Below are 24,074 nucleotides of genomic sequence, written 5' to 3'. Positions count from 1 at the left end.
ATTCCTGGGAATCCTGTATTCGATATGAATGTGTGTGTGTGTGTATTGTGGCAGGAATGAAAAAGATTCGCAGCGGAAGAAATTATGTACATAATTTCTCCCGGTACAGCTGATACATACGCACACTGATATTGATATTTTAGGGGAGAAAATGCCATGCTCTTTTACTTTTATTTTAGACTATATTTTCCTGACGACTGTCGGTAGTTTTTTTTGCTTTACTTGTAGTTGGTTTGATTTATGCAGTTGTATGACGAACTTAGACGTAAGTGTTTCGTGCATAACGTGCAGCCGCCCATCTAAGTCAGTAACTTGATCATCGAAGTGCGTCTTTTCAGTTGATTGAAATCCCTCTTTTGGTTGCATGCCATGAATGCGATTGTTATGCCATAATTGATATGACAGCTCGGTTACATCTGGTACATGTCATTAGTGTTAAATTTAGGGTTATGAAAAGTGCAACACTTATGTGTGTGTGTTGAGATGCCGAATTTACAGCATTAATTTTTCAAAAGACGCCGCACATAGTGCGTACTTCCGGAAACAGAACTACGAGTAATTACCTGTTTGGTATATTAATAAAAAAACAGTTAGCCGCCTTTGTGTTTTTCCCCATAGAGAATTTTCAGCAAGGATGACGATTTAGTTATATCGCAGATTTAAATATAATGTAATAAATTTTATGTTTTATATTTCACTGTGAATCAATAACATATCATTTAAGATCTATTAAATTATCAAAAAACTAGTGTTAATTTTAAATGGTTTGGTTCACATTTCACAGCTGTGGCACAGGGAATGTTAATGCTTGGGGATGTTGCAAACTTTGCACATTCAATCATTTGTTGGAATATACTGAAATTAGATCACAAAAAATTTTTTCGTCTATTGCTCCTAGAGCAAGAAGAATGGAAGTTTTTGTCATCACTGAAACTGTAGGTTAGTGAAAGGTTGTATGTATATATATAGGGGAAGAGGATGGATGAAACAGCCCTGGGTTAATAGCAAAATCTGAAGAGTGCACACACACACATAGTGAATGGCCTCGGAGAGTAAGCTGACAATTAAATTACAAATGGCAGAAGGCAGACTGTAAGTTAGCAAATCCAATCAAATGCCATGAAAATGGCAAGTGCAACAGCAGAAATTTTGCCAAACATTTCCATAGCATGCTTCCAGAAATGGGTAATGTAAGCAAAGTTAACTTGCCGTGAATCTTGACTATGGAATCCATATTGGTGGTGGTTGATTAGTTGACAATTTTTCAGACAATGAAGAAGTTGACTGTTGATGACCTTCATTACTTTAGAATAGTATGATGTGAAGCCAATAGCATGAAAGTAAACACTTATCTTCTTGAATTGGCTGCATATGGGGTTGCTTCCATGCCATGAGGTAGACCTGCCGAGTATAACACAGTGTAGAGATGATAAAGGACAAGTATTTGTTCAGGACCACATCTCTTAAGAACAGCTGATCGAATATCATCATGACCAGAAGCCAGTATGCAGTATGTTCAAGGCTCTTCTAATAGCTTTTGGGCAGAAAGCCATTGTCGTGCAGTGTTTCAGGTATTGTTGGAGATGATTTGCCTTGTTGTTCATCTGTGCAGGAATTGGGCAAGAATAATGATGCCAGGAAATCAGTGTCAGGAGAAATTGCTCCCAACAGCTTTTGCAAGGGACCAGAAGGCAGGATTGCTATTGGCACAGGATCAAGTTTTCTGCATTTAGCCCTTTCACAGTCAGATAGCTCTGTTAATGATTTGTCAAGTGCCTCAGGCTTCATTGTAGACTGCTTATGAATAGGAGTTTTTGCTTGGATACTGGATGGAAATTTTGAACAGTGGGAAATGAAGGTCTGCAATTTAACATTGATATTTGTTACAGAAACCGGATAGTTTCTGTAACATTAGTCACAAATATCTGGATATGGAGAATGAAAATAGTTGACTGACATGTAAATTAAAGATACCAAGAAATTATATACTGTTCCATTTTGGGTCTGGGTTTAATCTTTTAAACCCAGACTGGTTTCAACCTTTATTGAGATCTCTGGCTTATCTGGCTCCCACTGATGAGACCTCAATAAAGGTTGAAACCGGTCTGCGTAGTGACCCTTCCCTATAATGCATAACATTATACATGTCTACAAGGATATGTGCTTTGCATTATGAGATACTAAGACAAGTGATGTGAAGTCATTAGCTTCTATATATGTCACCCCAGTCCTGAAAATACTTTGGGCACAAACTTTTGTTTGCTTACACTTAGATAAAGGATTAAACCAAGAATATAATTTCTTGGCATCTTTAATTTACAGTATAGCCAAGTGGAAAAACTTCCAACAATAGTGGACTGACAGCGGAGTAAAAGTCATAGAAATATTCTGCCTAACCTTGTACTTGGAAGGAAATTAAAAAATAGATCCACAGTTTGAGTGGAGAAAATTGTTCATGTATTTCTGATTTTATGAACAGCTTCCTTTAGATTGCTAATAATAAATAATTCAGCTTCTCTTTCAGCTTGATTAGTGAAATAGGTAAAAGGCAGCCTGCTGGAGTTGTGGACTAAAGTCACCAAAGGAAATGACTTCCCTGTTAGGGTAGTTAGATTGCAGAAAATAAAGTTTCAAGGATAAGTTCCTTTCTTTGATGCTTACACTGTGATCAGAATACATTTTGGAAAAATGTATTTTCAAGGATAAGATTCAGAAATCAGAATGATTTTTAGAATTATGGTAGCAGATGGATAACACATAATGAGGCAAAGAAATATTTAGCCACAGAAGGTCATAAAGAGGCGATTCGAGATTTGGCATCCTCTCACGAGTAATATCAGAGTGCACCAAAGCACAGATACCACATATATGGCAGAAGAAATTATACAGCATAGTTTGGACAGTTAAAATGGACTGTGGTGGTTTTAGCAATAATTTGGAATCTGGTAAAAAAAAAAATCGAATTTAGATATCTGTGGTGATAGTGCCCATAATTTAAATTGATGTTTATGACATGCGTGAAAGAAATTTCCACAATTTTATTTGAGGAAGGTGTATTTTTTATTTTAAGTGCAGTGATGCTATTTGAGTTAACTGACATTAGCATTTAAGAGGTGAAGAGAAAAAAAGAAATGCAATAAGGGAAATTATTCTCGATACCATAATGTGACCTGACTATGCATAATTCCTCATTAAGTGTTGAAAATTAACTGAACAGCAAATAGGCATACGTGAGATGATGATCATACAGAACATTTAACTTTGTTTTGACAAATTATTATCATTATTGGCTCCTCCATGGAGTCTGACTCATACCAACCATTATTCACACAATACTCAGCATACCTTTCCTTAAGCTCATCATCCACTGACAGAACACTCGCACCACTCTGACAATTTATTCTAGTCATTCGTCACTCTCCATGCAAAAGATATGGTCCTTGCACCATTACTAACTACACTCTTGCACCAGGGGTGGAAAGATTATAGATCTTATAGAACTCCTTTAGTAACTTTCATAAGTTTCTATCATGGTCCCTCTTTTTTGCCTGTCAACTAAACTTTGTAACCCATGCACATGCAATCTGTTCTCATAGGGAGCATTCCACTTTGCAGACTTTGCTGCCATCTGGGTGACTCACCTGTGGATCCTTTACTGCCTCCTCATCCCTAAGAAATCCAGGTGATCAAATTCTGTGCACAGTGGGCAAGATGTGGCCATATCATGACTTTATAAAGAATGATGATAACCTCCTATCTCTATTTATCAGTGTGTTCTTCGACAGTCAAATAATCCTTTTGAACTCTTCTGCCAACTTTTGCAATATGCTTCTGAACTTCAACTCTGTCAATCATTCTCCACGAATTCCTAGCTTCTTCAGTTACCTGCATTCTATTACTATCAATGTCATATACAGGGCTCAGTGAATATATATACTTGCCCACTTACCTATGATGAGTAGCTGCAGAATGGATAAAATAGAATATTTTTTATTTAATAAATAAATAACTTCCTTCTCCAACCATGATATAACACTATTAATCATGTTGTGGAACTCTTATTGGATTATTGAGACATATCATTAAAAATTTGGGAATCTTGGGTGAGTAGGGTTTTGCATAATTTGTTGACCCCTAGTCATACACAGTATATAATCTTTTCATTCAGAAAGGGCATAACTTTACAAAATGTAAAGTTATGCAACTTAAACTTTACAATTAAACTGACATTTTATTCTTTGCCCATACTGACCAATTTATTTAAATCATGTTACTGGATCTCTACATCACCTCTATTAACTATTGCCATTTCCCAGTTTTGCATCATCATCATCAGCAAACAACTGAAAACTTACCATTAAATCATTCTCTGTATTATTAATATCCAAAGTAAATGACAGTATCCACTAGTCACACATATTCTCCAGGACTGTACTCCACCATATACTATTGTTTAGTGCTTTCAATCAGCCCCCCCCCCCCCCAATTTCATGCTACCAGCTTCATATCCATTCCTTTTTTTGTTCCATCTTATGTAATAATTTTCCATACAGTATTCTAGTATCATATTCCTTTGCAAAATCCAGCAGTATGATGGTGGACAGCCATGTGCTATCTACCATAGAGTATGATATTCCTAGTCACCCATTTCTGAATTCTCTCTTTAACCAACGTTTTCCAATACCTTACCTATTATTAATAATGGGTCATTTTTAATTAATATTAATTAAAATTATTAATACTCATTATTAATAATGGGTAATACTAATTGTTATATCATTTGTTGCGTCTGTCTTGGACCTGATTAGGAATTGTGCTTTACTAGGTTATTAAGGCAATTTATGTTGTACTGACAGTACTCCCTTGAAGCCTTTGTTCTTTGGAGTATAATGCAACTAGTTAGCCAGTCTTTGTATGTTCTTGCAGGTGAGTAGAGAAGAGGATTTCTGCTGGATGTGCCAGATGCAAAATTGGCTTTCTGTATAAGCAAGATGCATTTCACATAATGTGTCTATCCATCTAGAAGCATATAGAAACTTTTGTGTCAGGACAGATTTTATTGAAACATGATATTTAGGATCTTAATTAATATTTTTCAAGTAATCTGAATTTTAGTTTAAATCAGGCCATTTATAGTTGTAACATTTGGCCAGACAGTACAAACTGTTAAAATTGCATTAGCTGCTTACTTTATTAGCAATGATAAAGCAATGAGTATTCCCCAAATTAATATGTGAATTTAGGGAAAAAAAATATGGACAGTAAATTAGCTGTCTACAGCACAAACCATAAAGGACTATAAATTTAATCTGTGATAATGAAATGATGTCATTATTATATAAATTGGAAAGCATTTACGAAGCCATTGTATCATTATGACACACTATATGAGAGGGTGTTGTGAAACACATCTTTATGAATTTTTTTTTATGGCTACTCCCACCCATGAAAGGTTATTTGCAAATCTATAGTACATTCTGACTGTGGGTGGGCTAAGGATTTTTTTTTTTCTTGTTTATATCAATTTTGTATTTTTAATTTATTTTTTACATACTCTGGAAATCCTGCTCTAGAGACCAAACATGGAACGTTTTCAAGCTACTTCATGCCTCTAATAAGTAGGGCAGTGGTCTCACACCAGGAGATGAAATTCATCTACCATCTAAAATATTTATTTTAGTGCATTCACTTTGTTAGTGCACATGTGTGTGTGAATGCACTAAATTTTGTGTGAGAGAGAGCTTCTTTATATGCTTTTTTGGAGATATTAATAAACAGTGTCAAATTCCTTCTCTCCATCCTGTATGAAGGTACACGTTTTGCTTGAAATTATAAATTCTTGCAGAGAATTCTTAATATTGTGATACTTGTGATTTATGTTTTTTCTTTAATGGGCATTTTAGCTTTATCTTTTCTAAAGAGCAGCTAATAGTAATTTTTTTTATAGTGTATTATTTCTTGACAAGAAATCATATTCTTGTTTTAATCCTTACCCATATGTAAGGATTTTTTTATATATATTTATCCTATATGCAAGAGGTACAAGAACCTATAGCACATCATTGCTGTGTGTGAGGTACAGATGAAGGCTGAGAAAGAAGAAATCTATTGACATTCTTCTTAAAGAGCTGTAGGTTGAAATTGTTGGGAAACACATCAAAGAGGAAGGCTGTTATTCCAGAGGACAGGGGTAGATGAAATAAATGAGGAATCGGAGAAGCAGGTTTGATGAGCTTACAGTTGTACTGTAATGGAATGTTGTACAGCAGCTGCTCTTGTTTTTAACAGATCTGGCAGCAAGTGGAAGAATGATGTTTGCCAGTTCACTGGAGTAGTAACCCATTGAAGTATCTGTAGAGGAGACACAGAGCTGAAACATTCTATCTATGAGATAGAGGTTGAAGTGAACCTGTGAGGGAAGGGTCATTTATGAGACGATTTGCTTTCCTCTGGATAGCATCAAGAATTTTTAAGAAAGTTTTAGATGCACCAGTTCAAATGTATAGTATTCTAAGGATGTACAGATTTTGGATTTATATAGCTGGGTGGGTGGGTATAAAATATCTTCTCAAGCAGCAAAGAATGCCTAATTTTTAGAAGCTGAAGAAGCTTGATATGGTGTGTTTGTGCCAAAACAGGTTGGAGAGGAAGAGTTCATCCTGTCTAGTGATGTATGTATTACTGAGGATAAGGGAAGGTGAGCTGAGATCCCCTTTTGCCAGAGAAAAGGCAGGACTATGTTTTGGCAGCATTGAAGGTAACTAGGTTATCCTTACCCCACTGAAGGAAGGTATGGAGATCAGTGTTTAAGGCAATAGTTGCAGATGATCTTTATCTAAGGATGTCTGGGAACTACATGGTTTGTAAAAGGAGTAGGACGAGTGGAGAGTGCTATTGTTGGAAAAGCTATGAATAGGATTTGTAGTAATTGAGAATAAGTCATTTATGTATAAGAGAAAGAGGATAGGTGAGAGAATGGAGCCCTGAGATGCTGCTGCATTGGTGGCAGAGCTTAAAGAGAGGATGCCATCCATTATGATGAGCAGTGAACAACCAGAGAGAAAGCTAGCTATCCAGTTACAGAGAGTCGCAGGTAGATTGAAGGAAGGCATTTTTGCAGGCCTTGATGCTAAACACAATCAAAAGCTTTGAAAATGTCAAGGACAACAGTACATGTTTCTGTGACCCTTTCCATGGCATATATCCAGTGGTGAGTTATGTAAGCTAAGATGTTAGGAGTGGATCTGGATTAGTAGAGTCCATACTGGTGGTCTGATTAACTGGTGAGTTTCTAGGTAATAAAGAAGTTGACCATTGATAACTTTCTCCATTATTTTGGAGAGGATTGAGGTGATGGCAATTGGTCAGCAGTTGATAGATTGTGCACATGTGTAGAGGCCGTTGACTTCACATCAATCACTGAAGTATCTATAAGCATGGCATACTCCCTTTCTGATGTGTATAATTCTGTGCATTATGGGAAGGAGCACTAACCAGATCAGATTCAAACTTTTGAGGATCTCATCAGTAGGAACCAGACCTTGGAAGACTGTGGTGATACACTATTTTACTACTTGTGTATGAAAAATGTATGACATCTATATGAATTCAACTTGGGTCTATTCCCACTGATGAGACCTCAATAAAGGTCAAAACCTGTCTAGGTAGTGACCCTTCCCATAATGCTTAGCATTATACACATCCAACAGGAAGTGTGTTTTCAATTATGGGATATTAAGGCAATTGATGTGAAGTCAGCAGTCTCTATATACAAGTAGCTAGTAATAGGGAAGATATTTCACATGCAGACTTTGTTTACTCACTCTGGTAAGGATTAACACAAGAATATAATTTCTCTTCAAGTATAATATACTCAATAACCAAGTGAAAATCTTTCTACTAAAAAAAATTATATTTACATTATTTTTTAAATCATAGTAGTTTTTAACAGTTTACTACCAGCCTAAAACTTAAGCCATGTTTTCTTTTCATATTGTATTAGCAGTGATAAGCAATGAGTATTCCATATTAATTTAGACAAAAAAAATCTTTTATTTCAGTGTTAGAAGTGTAATGCATAAACATTTAGAGAAAATGGGAGAAGTAACATTCGACAAGATCTTTAATCAGAAATTAGGTGAGTAGTAATGTTTAACAAATTCGTGTTTTTTTTTTAATTTTTCATGTCTTTTTTTTTTTTTAAATCAATGTTTTTAAAACTGATTTTGATGCTCTTAGAAGGAACTAAAATATATTATATTGATAGATGCAGCTGGACTCTTGAATTTCTGCAAAGGTTGTATACATGCATGTCAGAAATGGTGGCACATGGGAAACATGCCCATTTTTTATAAATTTTGACTGTTGCCCAATTCTAGTATTTTCAAAAGCAGACTACTTGCTTGAATTAAAACTGGTATTTTGACACACATTTTAATGCATATGTTGCATTAAAAGCACTAACTGTGTTAGTGCTTTTAATGCAACATATGCACCTTGCATTTCACTTGCAGTATGACTGCACGTGCATGCTCAGGTTGCAAACAGCGACTTGCAAATTGTTTTCAAGTGAACTAATGCCAACACATTTGCAATGAACAACTTCATTTTGTTATCAAATAAATAGCTGACACTGAAAGTGTGAAAATGTAATTTTTCTCCCCCAAATTTTGCTTGGTCTTTTAACACCATTGCCAAACTTCAGCCCTTGCTCTCTATCTGTGTATTTATGGTTCAATAGAGCAAATCACCCACTACCATGTCAAAAACAATGCATCATGTGCATTGATGTTCTGTGATCAAGAACTACATCTGTCCTATATGTATCTACATTTTTTATGTCCATCTGACATCTACCTTAGAAGTATAGGAGCAAGCTTATATGCAGCTCTTCTAAAAGAGGAAGATAACTTTACTTCCAAACTATCAACTCGTTACCTTTATCCCAGTCCTCTTTTCATAATGGAGTAGGTCATCAACTAATGGGTAGTTTTATTACCTGGGGACTACCCATCATTAACCATCACCGTGGATTCCACTATCCTAGATCCACAACAGATCTTGCCAAAATCACCCAGGCTGTGTCCAGAAAAATATTTCAAGAAAGGTTTGGAGAAACATGTCCTTCAGTAGCAATATATCGTCTAAACATGTACTGTTGCTCTTAACATTTCTTGAGCATTTGTTAAAGTCTGGCATTGAGGTCTGCTGACCAAATGGCAATCCTTTAGTTTATCTTCCACTATATGTAATTGGATAACCAGTCTTCTTTCTAGTTGATAACTGTATATTACTTCCTCTCTCCAAGCATCCCAACCCAGTGCAGAAGTGTCTCAGGGCTCTTTCATCACCTATCTTTTTTTGCTATATAAAAATCACTTTCTCTCAGTGACCATTAACTTAATCTATAGTTTTGCACTGACATTTATATCTTATGCTTCATTTTATCTGCTCATTTGACAAACTGTAGTGTCCAAACATCCCAAGCTTCAAGACCTTCTACAGTTAGTACCTTAAACATAGAGACCCTCATGCCATTCTTCAGTGGGATAAGGAATACCTAGTTGCCTTCAATGCTGCTAAAGCATAATCCTTCATTTTCCCTCACAATATATCCTCTTCACATTTCTTTACCCTTGGTAATACAAATCACTAGACACAATTATATCCTTTCTTTGGAGCTGACATTTATTTCTAGCCTTTTCTGGAATAAACACATCAGATCAGTAGATTACTCAGCTTCTAAAAAAAAGGTGGCATCCTTTTCTGCTGCTCTCTCACTATCCAGGTAATAACTCTGTACAGATCTCAAATTCTCATATTTTGGACAGTGCACCAAGGACCTTCCTAAAAATTCTTGATGCTGTCCAGAGGACAGTTCAGCAGCAATCCCTCTCTAATTGACTCAGTTCAGCTACTATCTCTCTCAAGTACTCTACTTCAGCCTTTTTCTACATACAGACTTAGTGGAAAACATATATCTCTGCTATCTGCTAAGCCTGTTTAAAGTAATAGCTTTTAACAGCTGCTCAACATCTCGACAGTATAACTGTCAACCAAATGAGGTTGCTTCTCCTCTTCATCTTTCATTCCTTCTGCCTCTGTCTTCTGGATTGGCCTTCCTCATGAAGCATTTTCAACAATTATAGTCCAGATTTTCAAGAAAACAATCAATAAGTTCCTTCTTCCTTAACCCTTACCTATGTACACAGCACCAGTGTACTCTAGGTTATCATGCGTAGGATTGATATTTAAAAAAAAAAAATTAAAAACTGCTGGATATCATGAAGCACATAGTCCATGAAATCTACAGAAAAATTACTAATTCCATCGTGATATGATCAAAATTTATAGGCCAAGATAAAATGCATTATATATAGCAAGTATGATCTCACTTCAAAGACTGAATAGAGAACTTTCTATTTTGTCAAGAGTTATACAGATAATAATGAAAAAAAAATCACTTTTTAATTTATTGAGTGCAAAAGAGTATGAACACTATTTTAAAATATGAGTTAAATATGTTGATGTGCATAATAGTAGATCTATTATATATTCAAGTTTTGTGATGCTCTTATGTCACAGTTGACTTATTTCAGAATACCAAGTGTTTTTTTATGTTCGCTGCTGATCCTAATTCCATCCTGTTTTTTGCATCTTGACTAAGCAATTATAGTTTTGAAAATAATTGCTATAATAAATAACTATCTCAGACAGAGATGAACTGGTTCAACAGGCTACTGGGAATTTCTTGGTGGGCTGTCATGCAAATTGACCTAAATATCTGCCATGGTGTTTTCTATTATTCGTTTTTATTCAGAAAATAAGGTTTTCTGAATTTCAGATTTTAAAGATTAGCACAATAGAATTAAAAAGCAGATACATGGAGAAATTGGTTTCATAATATACAAGAAAATAAGGGGGAAAAATATACATCATATAAATGCATGTAATGTAACGATTGATAGAATACTTCATTATTTTAATGGAAAGTATTTAAAATATCATAGTCTCTATGAAGGATTTTCATACTGGATGCCAATAATTTCCAAAATATTCAAAATCAGTTTTAAGAAAATGCCCTTATAAAACTTATAAGGGTATTTTAAGGCTTTGATGATTTCACCATTTACATTAATCTCTTCCTCTCTTCCTTATAAGATTTTTTGAAATATGGCTTCTGAGTATATGCTAAAAAGGAGAGATGACAACACACATCCTTGCCTTACTTCTCATTTGTTTGATGTTAATGGAGTCTGTCATCAACTTGAACAGATGCCTTTTGGTTCCAATATAAGTTTTCGACGATCCTGATGTCTTTATCATCTAATAATAAATCTAATTACCATCTAATTATAATATAACAATATGATTAAAAAACCCTTCGTCCTTCTACAGTAACGATGTACCTTTCATGGGTTGGGTGTCGCATTAAAAAAAAAGAAAAGTGATATATCGGTGTTGTAATGTAATATATTTTGTTGGATTCATGGGCCATTCTCAAGTAATTTCCTGGCTCTACTTTGTTTACCAGTCTGCTGATCTCAGGTCCAGGGCATAATGAAAATATGGTGGTACAGGTAGCTTCTATTTTGCATGGGGGGATGCATTCTGAGAAATCGTGTAAAGTGAATTTCTGCATTAAATGGAGGAATGCCAATTTTTTCACATCTTTTGACTGTTTTTATTAACGGATTCATTTTTTATGTTTTTTTAAAGACTGAGAGCTTTATTCATTATTATTTAGATGTTGACAGCTATTGATTTTTGATTTAAGTTTTCAGTCCACACAATTAACAATTTTTCCAACTCTCAAATGGTTTCACTCCAAGAATGGATGATTTTCTTTGTGGAGAGGAGAGTAAAATTTTTGGCCACTTCTTTAAATTGAACCCTATCTTTAAAGATTGTTCTTATTGTTGGCTTGCTTAATTTAAATTCATGTGCAATATCAACAATCTTAAAACCACATTTGAATTTTTGCATAATTTTTAACTTTGTATCCAAATTGATAACAGCATGCCTCTCTTTATGGGCCTTTCTTATGCTGTTCTTGTTGACATGTTTAATAAGGGTGCAAATTAAACCTATAATAAATTATGTACGTGTGGAAACAATAACATTGGAAATATATATCAAACCGATGTTTACATACCCGTTTTTAAAGTTTGTCTTCAAATCAGTAATGAACTGAGAATAATGCACTGCACACATGGTACATGTGCAAGTGCATAGCAGTGTATACACGGTTGCATAATATATATGTATACGGCGGTGGAAAAAACTGCATTAAAAGCAAACTTGTGTAAATCGGGGATTACTGTACTATCATTATGTAAACTAACAAAATGCTTTATTTTGTTAGTTTACATAGCATCTCTAAAGGTCTGGTTCTTTACTGGTGAGATCCAAATATAGATTAAAACGTAAAAAATGATTCTTGCTATAATTGTACGGCAACACATGATGAAGTCAGCTAACCCTTTAGTATCTAAAAAAAAAAGTGAGCCATAAAGTTACTTCATATGCAAATATTGCTTGCTTATTTTAAGATAAAATGTCAGTAATATTTCATTGTTAAATTATATTTGGTCACTCAATTAGATAATTTAAACTGAAATATATTGATTTTTAATTGACCAATGATTTATAAAGAAGTTATCAGCATCCTCTACTATCTCTTTCCGGAAGATTCGGCTCACCTTTTTCATCATTGCCTCAAATCTAATTATTTTAAATGGAATGACACAATATATGAACAGCTAAATGGCTTAGCTATGGGCATTCCCTTCCTACTGCCCTGTGTAGATCTGTTCATGGAAAAGCTAGAAACAGACATCCTTTCAAAATTAGACCCGAAGCCTTTAGTATGATGGAAGTATCTAGATGATGTCTTCATAATTTGGAGGGGGACGCAGAAACAGCTCTTTTGGACTTTTTAACAAAAATTAATGCTTTCCATCAAAAAATACAATTCGCTTTGGAACTGGAAAAAGATAATCAACTACTATTTCCGGATGCCCTAATCAAGAAACTAGTAGATGGACAAATCAAACTGTCTACTGCAAACCAACACACACTAGACTACCTTAATTTTAAATCAACTCGCCATGTTTCCCAGAAGCTCAGCACAATACATATGCTCAAAAATAGAGTCACCAACATCATCTCAGAAGAAAAAGAACTCTATGATGAACTTACTCAAATAGAGACATTAATAAACAATGACTATCCAAGGAATTTAATCAATAGTATTCTTCATAGCATTCCCCCACAACAACAACCTACCACCACTCAATACAGATCTTCCATAGTTATTCCTTATGCAGGTACAGTATCGAAAAAGATCACAAATCTTCTTAGGCCTTTCAACATCAGAGTAGCATTCAAACCTGTAAAGACTGTCTGCCATGTTTTAAGATCACCTAAAGACATTAATGCTTTCTTCAAACATGCTGGAGTGTATAACATCCCATGCTCTTGTGGCCTAAACTATATAGGACAGATGTCAAGAAGCCTTGAAATCCGAAAAAAAGAACATATAGGTGATGTTAATAACAACAGAACAGACAATTCAAGTCTAGCCCATCATTTCATGATGACAAACCACTCCATTGAGTGGGATAGGAGCTCCATGCCTTATCTAGAAGACTTCAGTTGTAGAAACTTCAAGGAAGCCATAGTAGTCCTCCGTTCTGGAGAAAATCTTAACAGAAACCAGGGAATGATAATAGCTGACATATGGAAAACCTTAATAAGATCACTCAGTTTGCCAGAATTTCATTTCGCTCATAACTACAGAACATGCTCATACAACAATGACTAATACAACATGCTCCATGCATGTAATGTTATGCATCTGTTTCAATTTTTTTAATTTATGTGATAGTGTTACTCCATTTTCTCTGTACCAGCCACTTTGAGTTTTCTCTTACCGTTATAAGCCCTAAAGAAGCCGAACAGCTCTGTTGGCGAAACTTTTTGTATGTTTATAAATCACTGGTCAATTAAAAATCAATATATTTCAGTTTAAATTGTCAGTAATATTTATTTATTAATTTGTTTATTTATTTATTTTAAATGTCCAAAAAACATGTAATGTGAGGCAAGTAGTTAAGATAGAAACATGTTGATATTTGAAGGTTGTAGTTCATGATGTCAGAAGTAAGTGGAATAAAAGAGGTGGCATAGGTTGGTAAGCTTGATGCCAGACTACAATATATTGAATAGCAACTGCCAATAGTTTCTCAAGCTTATAGAAAAGTAGAGGATTGTTTCCTATAGGAAAGGTGCAAGACACTGTATGAGAAAATGATTGGAGCAAGTCTGTATAAGAGAGTGAGGCCATTAATTAATTGGCTTTTTGTTTTCTGGATAGCATCAAGAGTTTTAAGGGAGTTTTTGGTGTGCCATCCCAAATGTGAGAATAGTATTTTATGGTTGGACAAATTTGGGGTTTGTATAGGGTTGTCAGTTGACTGCTAAAACTGTAAAAATCCCATATCTTCTAGGTTACTAAGGACATCAAGTTTTTTTGGGAATGTTTGGTGTTAATATTCACAATTAGACTGGAAAAACTTTTTTATGTATTCTTTCCAAAATAATGGAATGAAAGTTAATAAAAATTAAATTTAATTAATTAAATACATGAAAAAAAATTAAATTAAATAAAATGAAAGAATCCCTAGTTCAATGATTTCTTTCATAATATAAAAACTACTGTGACTTACTATAAATCTGCAAACATAAGAATTTCTTTTGGTGGAAATACTCCAGTTAAATTTTATTTCCAATCATATTTACAATTTGTAATCATGTTATTGTTTCAAACTTGAGATTGTGCTGACATATTTGGTTCTAGAATTATTTTGTTTATTTTAGTTGTAAAAATTTTTCTCTAATATGTTACTTTATCTCTGCTGCTGCAGGCAGAGATTATTAATTTCTAATCTATTCAAACTCATATTGCCTTCTTAGGATAATCTTGTTGACAAGTTTGTTGAATGTTATTAGACACTGAAATTCTGTAATATAGAGAGACTAATAAAGTGTATCATTTTACCCAAGAATTTTTTTTTATATTTATGTTAAAATTATATATTTTAAATATATTTATACACCTTTCTTCCATCCTTCCTGTGTTATGCTTATGTATAGACCCACACTGTACTGTGTAGGCTTTCAAAACATATCTGATGGAATAAAGTGGTTAATCCTTATTTCCATAGTCCCCAATGTCTGAGTATTGTGTTTGTTCTTCTGGCTACTTGGATTGTTTTGTGGGATGAAAAATCTAAGTTTCCAAGAGGGGGGAAAAAACTGCCGCCTCCATATGAGACTGAATAACTCATCCTAAGATGAAAAGCCCTAATAAAGGTTCTTCTTTGCATTCTAGATGGGATTCAAACCCAAAACAGACAGTCATGGAGGCTCTATATTTATATATAAAAATAAAATGTGTGTGTGTGTGTGTGTGTGTGTGTGTGTTCCATTGTCAAGTATATTATTAACATCTGATCTCCATGGAGTCATAGACTCATTGTGGAAGGTATGCATTATTGCACACAGTGCTCATCCAACTATGCTTTAAACTGATTCAATGGTTTACATTCACATCACACTCAGGCAGTGCATTCTGTTCACTAACCACTCTCCATATAAAGAACCTATTCATCACTCCTCTACTCACACCCTCCTTATACAGTTTCCAGCGATAGCTTCTTTCTGTAAAATGGATATGACCATTTTACAATGGTCATATCCATTCTACCCTGGTAAACATTTATTCTGGTAAATTATGGTCCCTTATGCATTAATTATCATTTATTTATTATGAATCTATAGGCAGAATCAGTAAGACGTGCCCTTCTTTCTTCTACTGTACATTCGATTTACCTTATATCTTTACATCTTGCCTCCTTGGAACCTGTTTTATGACATTACTTTCACATATAAAATAATATTCTGCTACCCACAAAATTGGCACTAGACGTTCAGCAGCCTCTTGCAATAAAATATTTTTTCTAAGCTACCATAAATTATTACATGATCAATTGATACAAAATAGACAGAATGTATTTCACCATAAATATGGAAAATATTATGCAAACATTTTGTTGTTATTTACATAATAAGTACTTTCTCAGAGAAGCCCTGTATTTTAAACTGAGAAATTATAATTTTTGATTGTCATCCATGCTGCACAGTGCACTAGTTTGAATTTTTATCGTGGCACACTTTTTATAATTTTACAGTGTATAAATGGGCAAAATTAGTTATGTGCACTCATGTTATTCACATAAAGCTGTGACTGTTCATTATTTGTTGCTGTTGTCATATGATTTTTAAAGTTAGGAAAAGAATAATCCAGATTTTAGTTTCTCTACCACGATCAGGTTTTTGGCACTGAGTTTTTATTCATTATTTCAAATTTTCCCAATTTTAGCCACCCAGGTACTTAAAAATAGTACAGTGGTTCTTAAACTTCAGCATCTTGAAGATCCCATTTTGATGTATATTCATAAGAAAATTGCATTATTTTATTTATAAAATAATGCACTATTAACACTATTATTTATTTGTTATTATTAATCAGAGATATAAATACTTTTTCAGTTTAAAAACCTTATCTTCTTAATATTTAGATTTGATAGCCTATCATGTCTAAGTAATTTGGCTTCACATAGACTTAATTAATGGTACGGTAGACTAATCTCATTTACAATGTCTGTTGCATATGTTATCAGGTGGGGGGGGTCAAGTTTTTAAGAGCTAAAAACTCTTCCACCTTTATATGAAATTGAAAATTTCCTTCACTTACAAAACTCTTATAAAAATTCTCCATGAATCCTAGCTTTGATAGCGGCTAGGTGTTTAACAATCAAGAACATCCTCACTAAGCTGTGATTGATCTTTACTAATTAAATATAATTATAAATTTAATTTTGGAAGTATGCTAAACATTAAAAATTTCATATTAATCAACACAGAAATTTCACAGATTTCCTGTTGATTCCCCAGTGATCTAGAGACCCAGATATTGAAAAATGTTGTACTAAAGAGTTTTAAATATTCTTCTGAAGTCTCTTGGACAATATCTAGTTTCTAGAGAGATTTCATATTATGAAATCAGAGATATTATTCATACCACTGATTTCCTTTTTGACAGTGAGTTGATAAAAAAAAAAAAAAACATTTCATGATTTTAAAAATGTTTATATTTATTTTAAAAAATAATAAAACATTTGGAGTATTTTATTTCAGCTGTATATTTTTAAATCAACTATAGAAACAATTGTTTTAATATGAGATTTTTGTGATGTTCGATTAACTGATATTAAAGCATAATACATATTTGCATATGTTTACACTTGTCTCCTAGGTAAAAAAAACTTTGTATGTGAACTCTGGGAGATGTAATTCAACACCAAGAATGTTAAAAATGTAATCTCATAAAATAAGTATAATGTGAATATTTACATTTAATGCAAATGTGATCATTTATAAGTCATCCAGTTTATGCTGTCTGGAAAGTGCTTTATTTGTACATTGGTTCCCATAAATTAAGGAACAAAAAGAAAAATCATGGTAAATCAAAAACTGTATGATGAATTTTTATGCAATTTGGTGAAAAGCAGAATGATATGAAATGTGAAAGAAGCCCTCACAAAAAATTGTAAATAAATAGTTTAATTCAGTAGAAAATGAGTACATAAAGGTACATAAAGACAATGGTCAAAAACAAGAGTTCAAAATAAGATTGTCAAAGTGCCTCAATAGGGTATGTGGTGATCTCTCACAACAGTACAGTGCTCACAATGATATTTCATACTGTTTATTATTATTATTAAGAGAGACCTCCAGGAATTCAGGGACTCATTGAGAGAGGCCATATACTACACGCACCAGCTATCATACTTATTCTTGAATTCATTCACACTGCTTACACATACCACATCTGATACCAATCCATTCCAATCATGCACCACCCTATCAAAGAAAAATCTAGCCTTCACCCCTTCTTAGCAGAATTCATTCTCAGCTGCCAAGGATGCCCTCTGGTCCTTTCTCCACCCTCCATAAAATGAAAAATTCCTTCAATTGAAATCTCGTATGATCCTTTCAGATGTTTGTACATCTCAATCATGTCGCTCCTCTTTCTTCTGTTTGCTAGTGTCAACAGTCTACAAATTTTCAATCTGTCTTCACAATCAGTATTCCACAATCCTGATATCATTTTTAACATTCTCCTTTGCATGCTCTCCACTGTATCAGGATCACAACGGAAACCAGGAGACCAGACCAGCACACAGTAGTCCAAGTGAGTAGGCCAAGTCTTATCAAAACCTTGTAAGAGGCAAAATGACATCCTTATCTTTACGTGTTAAAGTTTGTTTCAGCATTGCAATTATCTTTTGAGTTGTATTTGCAATCTTTGCTGCATGACCCCTGAACTTCAACTTGTTATCTACTAACATTCCAAGATCCCTAGCCTGATCAGTTTCTTCTAGCATAATCCCATCAATATAATACAACATTGGATATCTAATCATGCCAAAGTGCATGACTTGACATTTACTAGCATTGAACTGACATCCATTTTCCCATGCCCACAATTCCAGCCTATTCAAATCATTCTGCAAGTACTGCATATCAGCAGCATTCCTGATTACCCTACCTATCTTTGCATCATCAGCAAATAGCTGGATGTCGCTTGTCAAATCCTTCCCAATATTATCAATGTACAGATTGAATAACTGTGGACCAAGGACTGATCCTTGTGGTACACAACTTACCTTAAATTTTCCGCCTCACATCCCCCATATACCACTTTTTGATATCTATCAGTCAGCTCTCTCTTAACCACGCTAACATTTTATAATTCATTCCCATATTCTCCAATTTATGCTACAGTCTTCCATGCTGTATTCTGTCAAAAGCCTTAGTAAAATCCAAAAGTATCATGGTGTATCCATTCCCCTTGTCTAGTTCAATGGTAACATTATTATAGAATGTGAACAAGTTGCTAAAACTGTGTCCAGGAGCTCACAAGTGAGCTCCTGGACACAGGGGAATTAGGGGAGTTTTCCACAAAACTCCCCTAATTCCCTTTAGGTTTTTGGGAGGGGGGGGGGACTGAGAGCAGCAACATATCTACCTAGAACATCCCAGACATACTCAATAAGATTAAGGTCATGAGACCTGGCTGACCAGTCCATACTTTAGTAGGTCTCTTGAAAAATATTGTCCCACATGCTCTGATCTAGAGAGACCCATGGATGAAGACAATGTTATCATAAATGTCCCTCATATCGCAACTCGCATGTGGACAAACATTGGGATCCAGGACCTTTTCTCTGTAAGTTGCAGCATTGGCTTCTTCTAGGAAGTATATACAAGTTAGTGTGTCCAATGAAATGCCTCTCCAAATCATCAAACTACCCCATCATAAGTATCCCTTTCACGAATATTAGAAGGATGATAACATGTCCCTGGCATCTGCTTCCTGTGCACAGTGGAAGCAGATGCCAATAGCTGATTTGGGGTAGCACTTCTGTTTTGGCAGGCAGATAAGAGATATCAATCAATCACTACTGCAGCTCTAGGCCATGGTCCTCCTTCACTGTATCTCTAGGATGCTTTTTGTGACTGATCAAACTGGTTCCACAATCTATGAACCATGGAATGACCCATATGCAGCCTCTGGTTACTGATGCCCGACTTTGGCCTCTAGTCTTATGATGGCTCGCTACCTGAATTCATGAGTTAAATGATATCTTGCCACCATATCAATGAATTTTGATTTCACAAAATGTCTTGTTCATTCTCATTCCACTCATTTGTGTATGATAACCTGGTTGGCTGAGTGGTTAGCATACCTGCTCTCTAACCAACTGCCTGCAGGTTCGAATTCCACAATGGGTATGGATGTTTCTGATTGTTTTTAGATTGGAGATGAATTTCATCACCCAGTGTGTGTGTGTGTGTGTGTGTGTGTGTGTGTGTGTGTGTGTGTGTGTGTGTGTGTGTGTGTGACCACTTCCCCGTTTATTGGAGGCCTGAAGTGGCATGAAAAGATTCCATGTTTGGTTTTGTAGAGTGGTTTTTCAGACTATAAGAAATAAATTGAAAAAAATGCAGGAAATATAAACTTGATAAAAATAGAAAAAAATCCTTATCCCACCAATGGCACATAATATGTTATATACTGCTCAAAATAGGGGGTATTTTGGTTTTCTTGTAAATTATAAAGTTATAAAAATAATTTACAAATGTAACACATTTATTTTAAAATATTCTTAATATACAACAGTGTAGCACACACAGCTGCATACAAAATCATGTTAAGACTTGTACCCTTGGCTTGTTGCGCTCACTTCCACAGTGCATAATTATCACTTCTATTGTAAATTTGTTTCACCAACCACCCATTATTTTGTTAAAAATGGCAGAGCAGTATGATATCCAGAATCAATCCATGGTTTGGAGAGCCATTGGTCGATTAGAAGCTGAACAAATGCAGCAAGTTATTGCTCAATCATGTCGTGTATCTCAAAGCATAATTTTGCAACTTTAGAATCGCTTTCTAGAGACGGGGAAATGTTTGCTGAAGACAAGGTCAAGGTCGCCCATCATCAACAACTCCAACAGACAGTCAGTATTTGTCATTACTTGCCAGAAGAAATTGAACATTTAATGCAACACAATTTCAAAGCAAACTTGCCGCAGCAACAGGGAGGCTAGTATCAACACAGACAGTACGAAATCGTCTTTATGCCAAATATTTATATGCTCAAAGACCAATGGTTTGCATTCCACTTACTGCAAATCACAAAAGAGCCTGAAGAATTTGGGCACAGGAACACTGCATTGGACAAATGAGGAGTGAGCTTGTGTACTTTTTAGTGGCAAGTCCATGTTCAGTCTGCAACCAGATAACCGATGTATCTTGATATGGCATGAAAGTGACAAGAAATAATCCACAGTTTGTTCGTGAAAGACTCCAACATCAAGGTGGGAGTTTAACGGTATGGACTGGAATAAGTATAGGTGGCCATACTAATTTCTGTTTTATCAGAAACAGTTCCTTAACAGCCCAAAGGTATCGTGATGAGATTTTGGAACCTATAGTTCATCCATATGCTGCTGCAATTGGCCAAGAATTCATTTTTATGGATGATAGTGCTCGTCCATACCATGCAAATTTGGTACAAGAGTGGTTTGAGGAAGAAAGTATTGAACAAATGGACTGGCTTGGCTGTTCACTGGATTGTAATCCAATTGAACATGCCTGGGATGCTTTAGGTAGATGCGTTTCTGCTCAACTGGTGCCACCATGATCACTTCGAGAGCTTGAAATTACTCTCACAGAAGAGTGGAGAAATATCCCACAAGAAGGGTTTGATCATCTTATCCGATTCATGCAATCTATGTACCAGTGTTTTGGCTGTTAAAGGAGACCATACGCCTTATTAAAAATTAAGAAAAGCGTTTTTGGCTATTCTTGTTAAAATTATTTCACACTAAAATGTATAATTTTTTAAATTTGTAATAAATATCAATTACACCCTATCCATAAGTAAGAAATATTTATTCATGTATAAAGTACTCAATCATTATGATTATTTGCAGAAATTTATAATTATCCAACAAAAACTAAAATATCCCCTAATTGTTTTGAGCAGTGTAGATTTGCTAATAACCTTTCATGGGTGGGATTAACATAAAAACAGATACCATCACATTTTTACATAATGTACCTAACTTTCATATGTCCCCACTCCCTTCCCAAGTTATCGCACTGTTTCTCTTTGTGCCTTAATTTATGGAAACTAGTGGAGTTTAAAATGATTTCTGTTGACACTTGATATTAGTAGTGAATGTATTGAAACATAGATCACATATTCAAACTTACATTGAAAGCACATTCAAGCAGAAAAATCATCAACTTTATGTATTTGACATTCTTTTTTTGTTTTTTAAAGTACATTGATTTGATTTTTTGTTTTTTTGTTTTTTTGCCAATTTAGGTTATTTGTTGTTTAAAGATTTTTGTGAGAATGTTTTTGATGAACCAGTTCCCCAACTTAGTTTTTATGAAGAGGTGAGTTTTTTAAATATTTTATCCAAATCCCATATTTTTTAAGAGTTATTTTCCACATGATATTTGAAATCCAGAGCATATAAAATCATTTTTCTTTGCTGGTTCAAAATAATAAAAATATTCAGGGAGAGGGTATTGAAATATAATTTTTTTAAATTTTAGTTGTTTTCATATTTTTCTCTTTAGTGGATAGTGTATTTGAAATTGCATGCTTTTTTCAAATTCTTTTAAAAACATTCATAATTAAATAATCAGCATTCTTTAATTGATGGCATATAATCAATCAAAGAAGCAAGTAAATAATCTGCTGGTATAAATGAAAAATAATCCTGAAACTTTTTCTTTGAATTAAAAATCACTTAGCTAACCCAAGTGGAATTTTTAGTTCTGATGTTTAATTCTGTGGAAATTGTGTTTCCTGAAAGTTGGAAATACAGTGGTATCTCGCTAATCCGAACCCTCCAGTAACTGAACTGCAGTTTGAAAAAAAAAAAAAAAAAAAAAGTTTTATTTATTACGTATTATTATTTTGTGTACTATTATTTTGCCTCCAAACTGTACTCCACTGTTGCAACCAATGGATCAGACCATAATACAATCTGTGAAATTAAAAGATCATAAAGACCTGCTTTTAAATGTAATTTGCCAAAATTATGACGTTACCACATCAATAAAAAAAATATAAATTTGAAGGATGTAGCATTCTCATTGCTGCTGCTTGTGACGCCTCAAACCTGAAGCAATTTGAGCATAATGGAAAAAACTGTGGCCTTCTAGAATTTACCAAGATAATTACAATGATATACAAAAAGAGGAAATTCAAAACGTGCATAATTTAGTTAAAAATATAAATCCAGATGTTGATATTTCACAAACAGATATTAAGGAATAGATTACAGGTAGAACTGAAAGTGAACTTGAAATCAAATGAGATGTTGAAATTATAAATATGACCATACAGAATGAATTAGAAGACAATGATGATGATGATAAAGAACTCGAAGAAGAAAAAAAAAGTAAAACATGAAGAGGCAGTTGACAGTTTTAATTTTAATATGTATATAGAATGGGTTAAGCAGAATGATATGCCATTCCACAAAATATTGCTAATGCAGCTCTGAGAAGAAGCATTTGAAAAATGTTTAGCTTCCAAGAAGCAAAAGAAAATCACTGCTTTTTTTACAGAGAAATAAAAAAAAAACTTTTTTGTGTGTTATTTTGTGAAACTATTTTTTGTGCTGTGTACAAGAAAGTGATATTGTTTACGCAAATTAAGTTATGTACTAACTATGCAATTTTATTAAATCAGAATCCTCAACAATACAGATATATACAAACTAAATTTTTTACTAAAATAAACCTTTCTTTTAGTGTTACATGGTGATCAGTATTCATTTTTGAAATTATGGATTCTGCAACTGTGTTAGAATAACTCTTTTTATTATCCCGACATTTCGATCTTCATATCAAGATCATCATCATCATCATCTGGAGCATACATAAATATACAAGACAAGCTGTGTTACATTTCAAACCATAAGCTAGAGAAACAATGATTTGATCACATGCTACTCGCTGGCATGACCTCTAGTGGGTGGGGAAAAAAAAAAAAAATTAGTAAAATAAACTTGCATTATTTTTTAAATTTTACATTCCAGTACAGTAGCTTTTTTCTATCAGTTACTTCATTTATTTACAGAATTAAATTGATGTACCATTAGAATCTTATTATTTTTGTCTGAAACACTAGTTATTGCAGTCTCTTGTGGGAAAATTCGCTAATCCGAACAATCACGGTTTTTATTAGTTCAGATTAGCGAGAACTGTCAGTTCTCGCTAATCTTCTCCTGACAGTTACAGGACTGGGAAGAACAATGGGAGTTGTGGCAAACTCTGTAACTGTCAGGAGAAGATTCATTCAACAATTACCCTAAATGGACTCCTGATCAGTGGAAAATCTTTTTTAAATAAG

The 24,074-nt window shown here is 34.2% G+C and overlaps 1 protein-coding gene across 1 annotated transcript in view; it reads left to right on the top strand.

The window, feature by feature from the left end:
* The window catches only part of Gprk1 (G protein-coupled receptor kinase 1), a 598,843-nt gene that overhangs the window by 121,273 nt on the left and 453,496 nt on the right, over positions 1 to 24,074 (top strand). The window contains exons 2-3 of the mRNA XM_090400057.1: positions 8,061 to 8,137; positions 22,029 to 22,102. Coding sequence (XP_090256183.1) covers positions 8,061 to 8,137; positions 22,029 to 22,102 — 151 coding nt within the window. The remainder of the gene's footprint in view (positions 1 to 8,060; positions 8,138 to 22,028; positions 22,103 to 24,074) is intronic.

This window comes from Typopeltis vanoorti, chromosome 11 (assembly GCF_054136105.1).
Source record: "Typopeltis vanoorti isolate ZY-2024b chromosome 11, IOZ_Tvanoo_1.0, whole genome shotgun sequence".
Lineage (NCBI taxonomy): Eukaryota > Metazoa > Arthropoda > Arachnida > Uropygi > Thelyphonidae > Typopeltis > Typopeltis vanoorti.
This window is presented reverse-complemented; position numbering and strand designations above follow the sequence as displayed.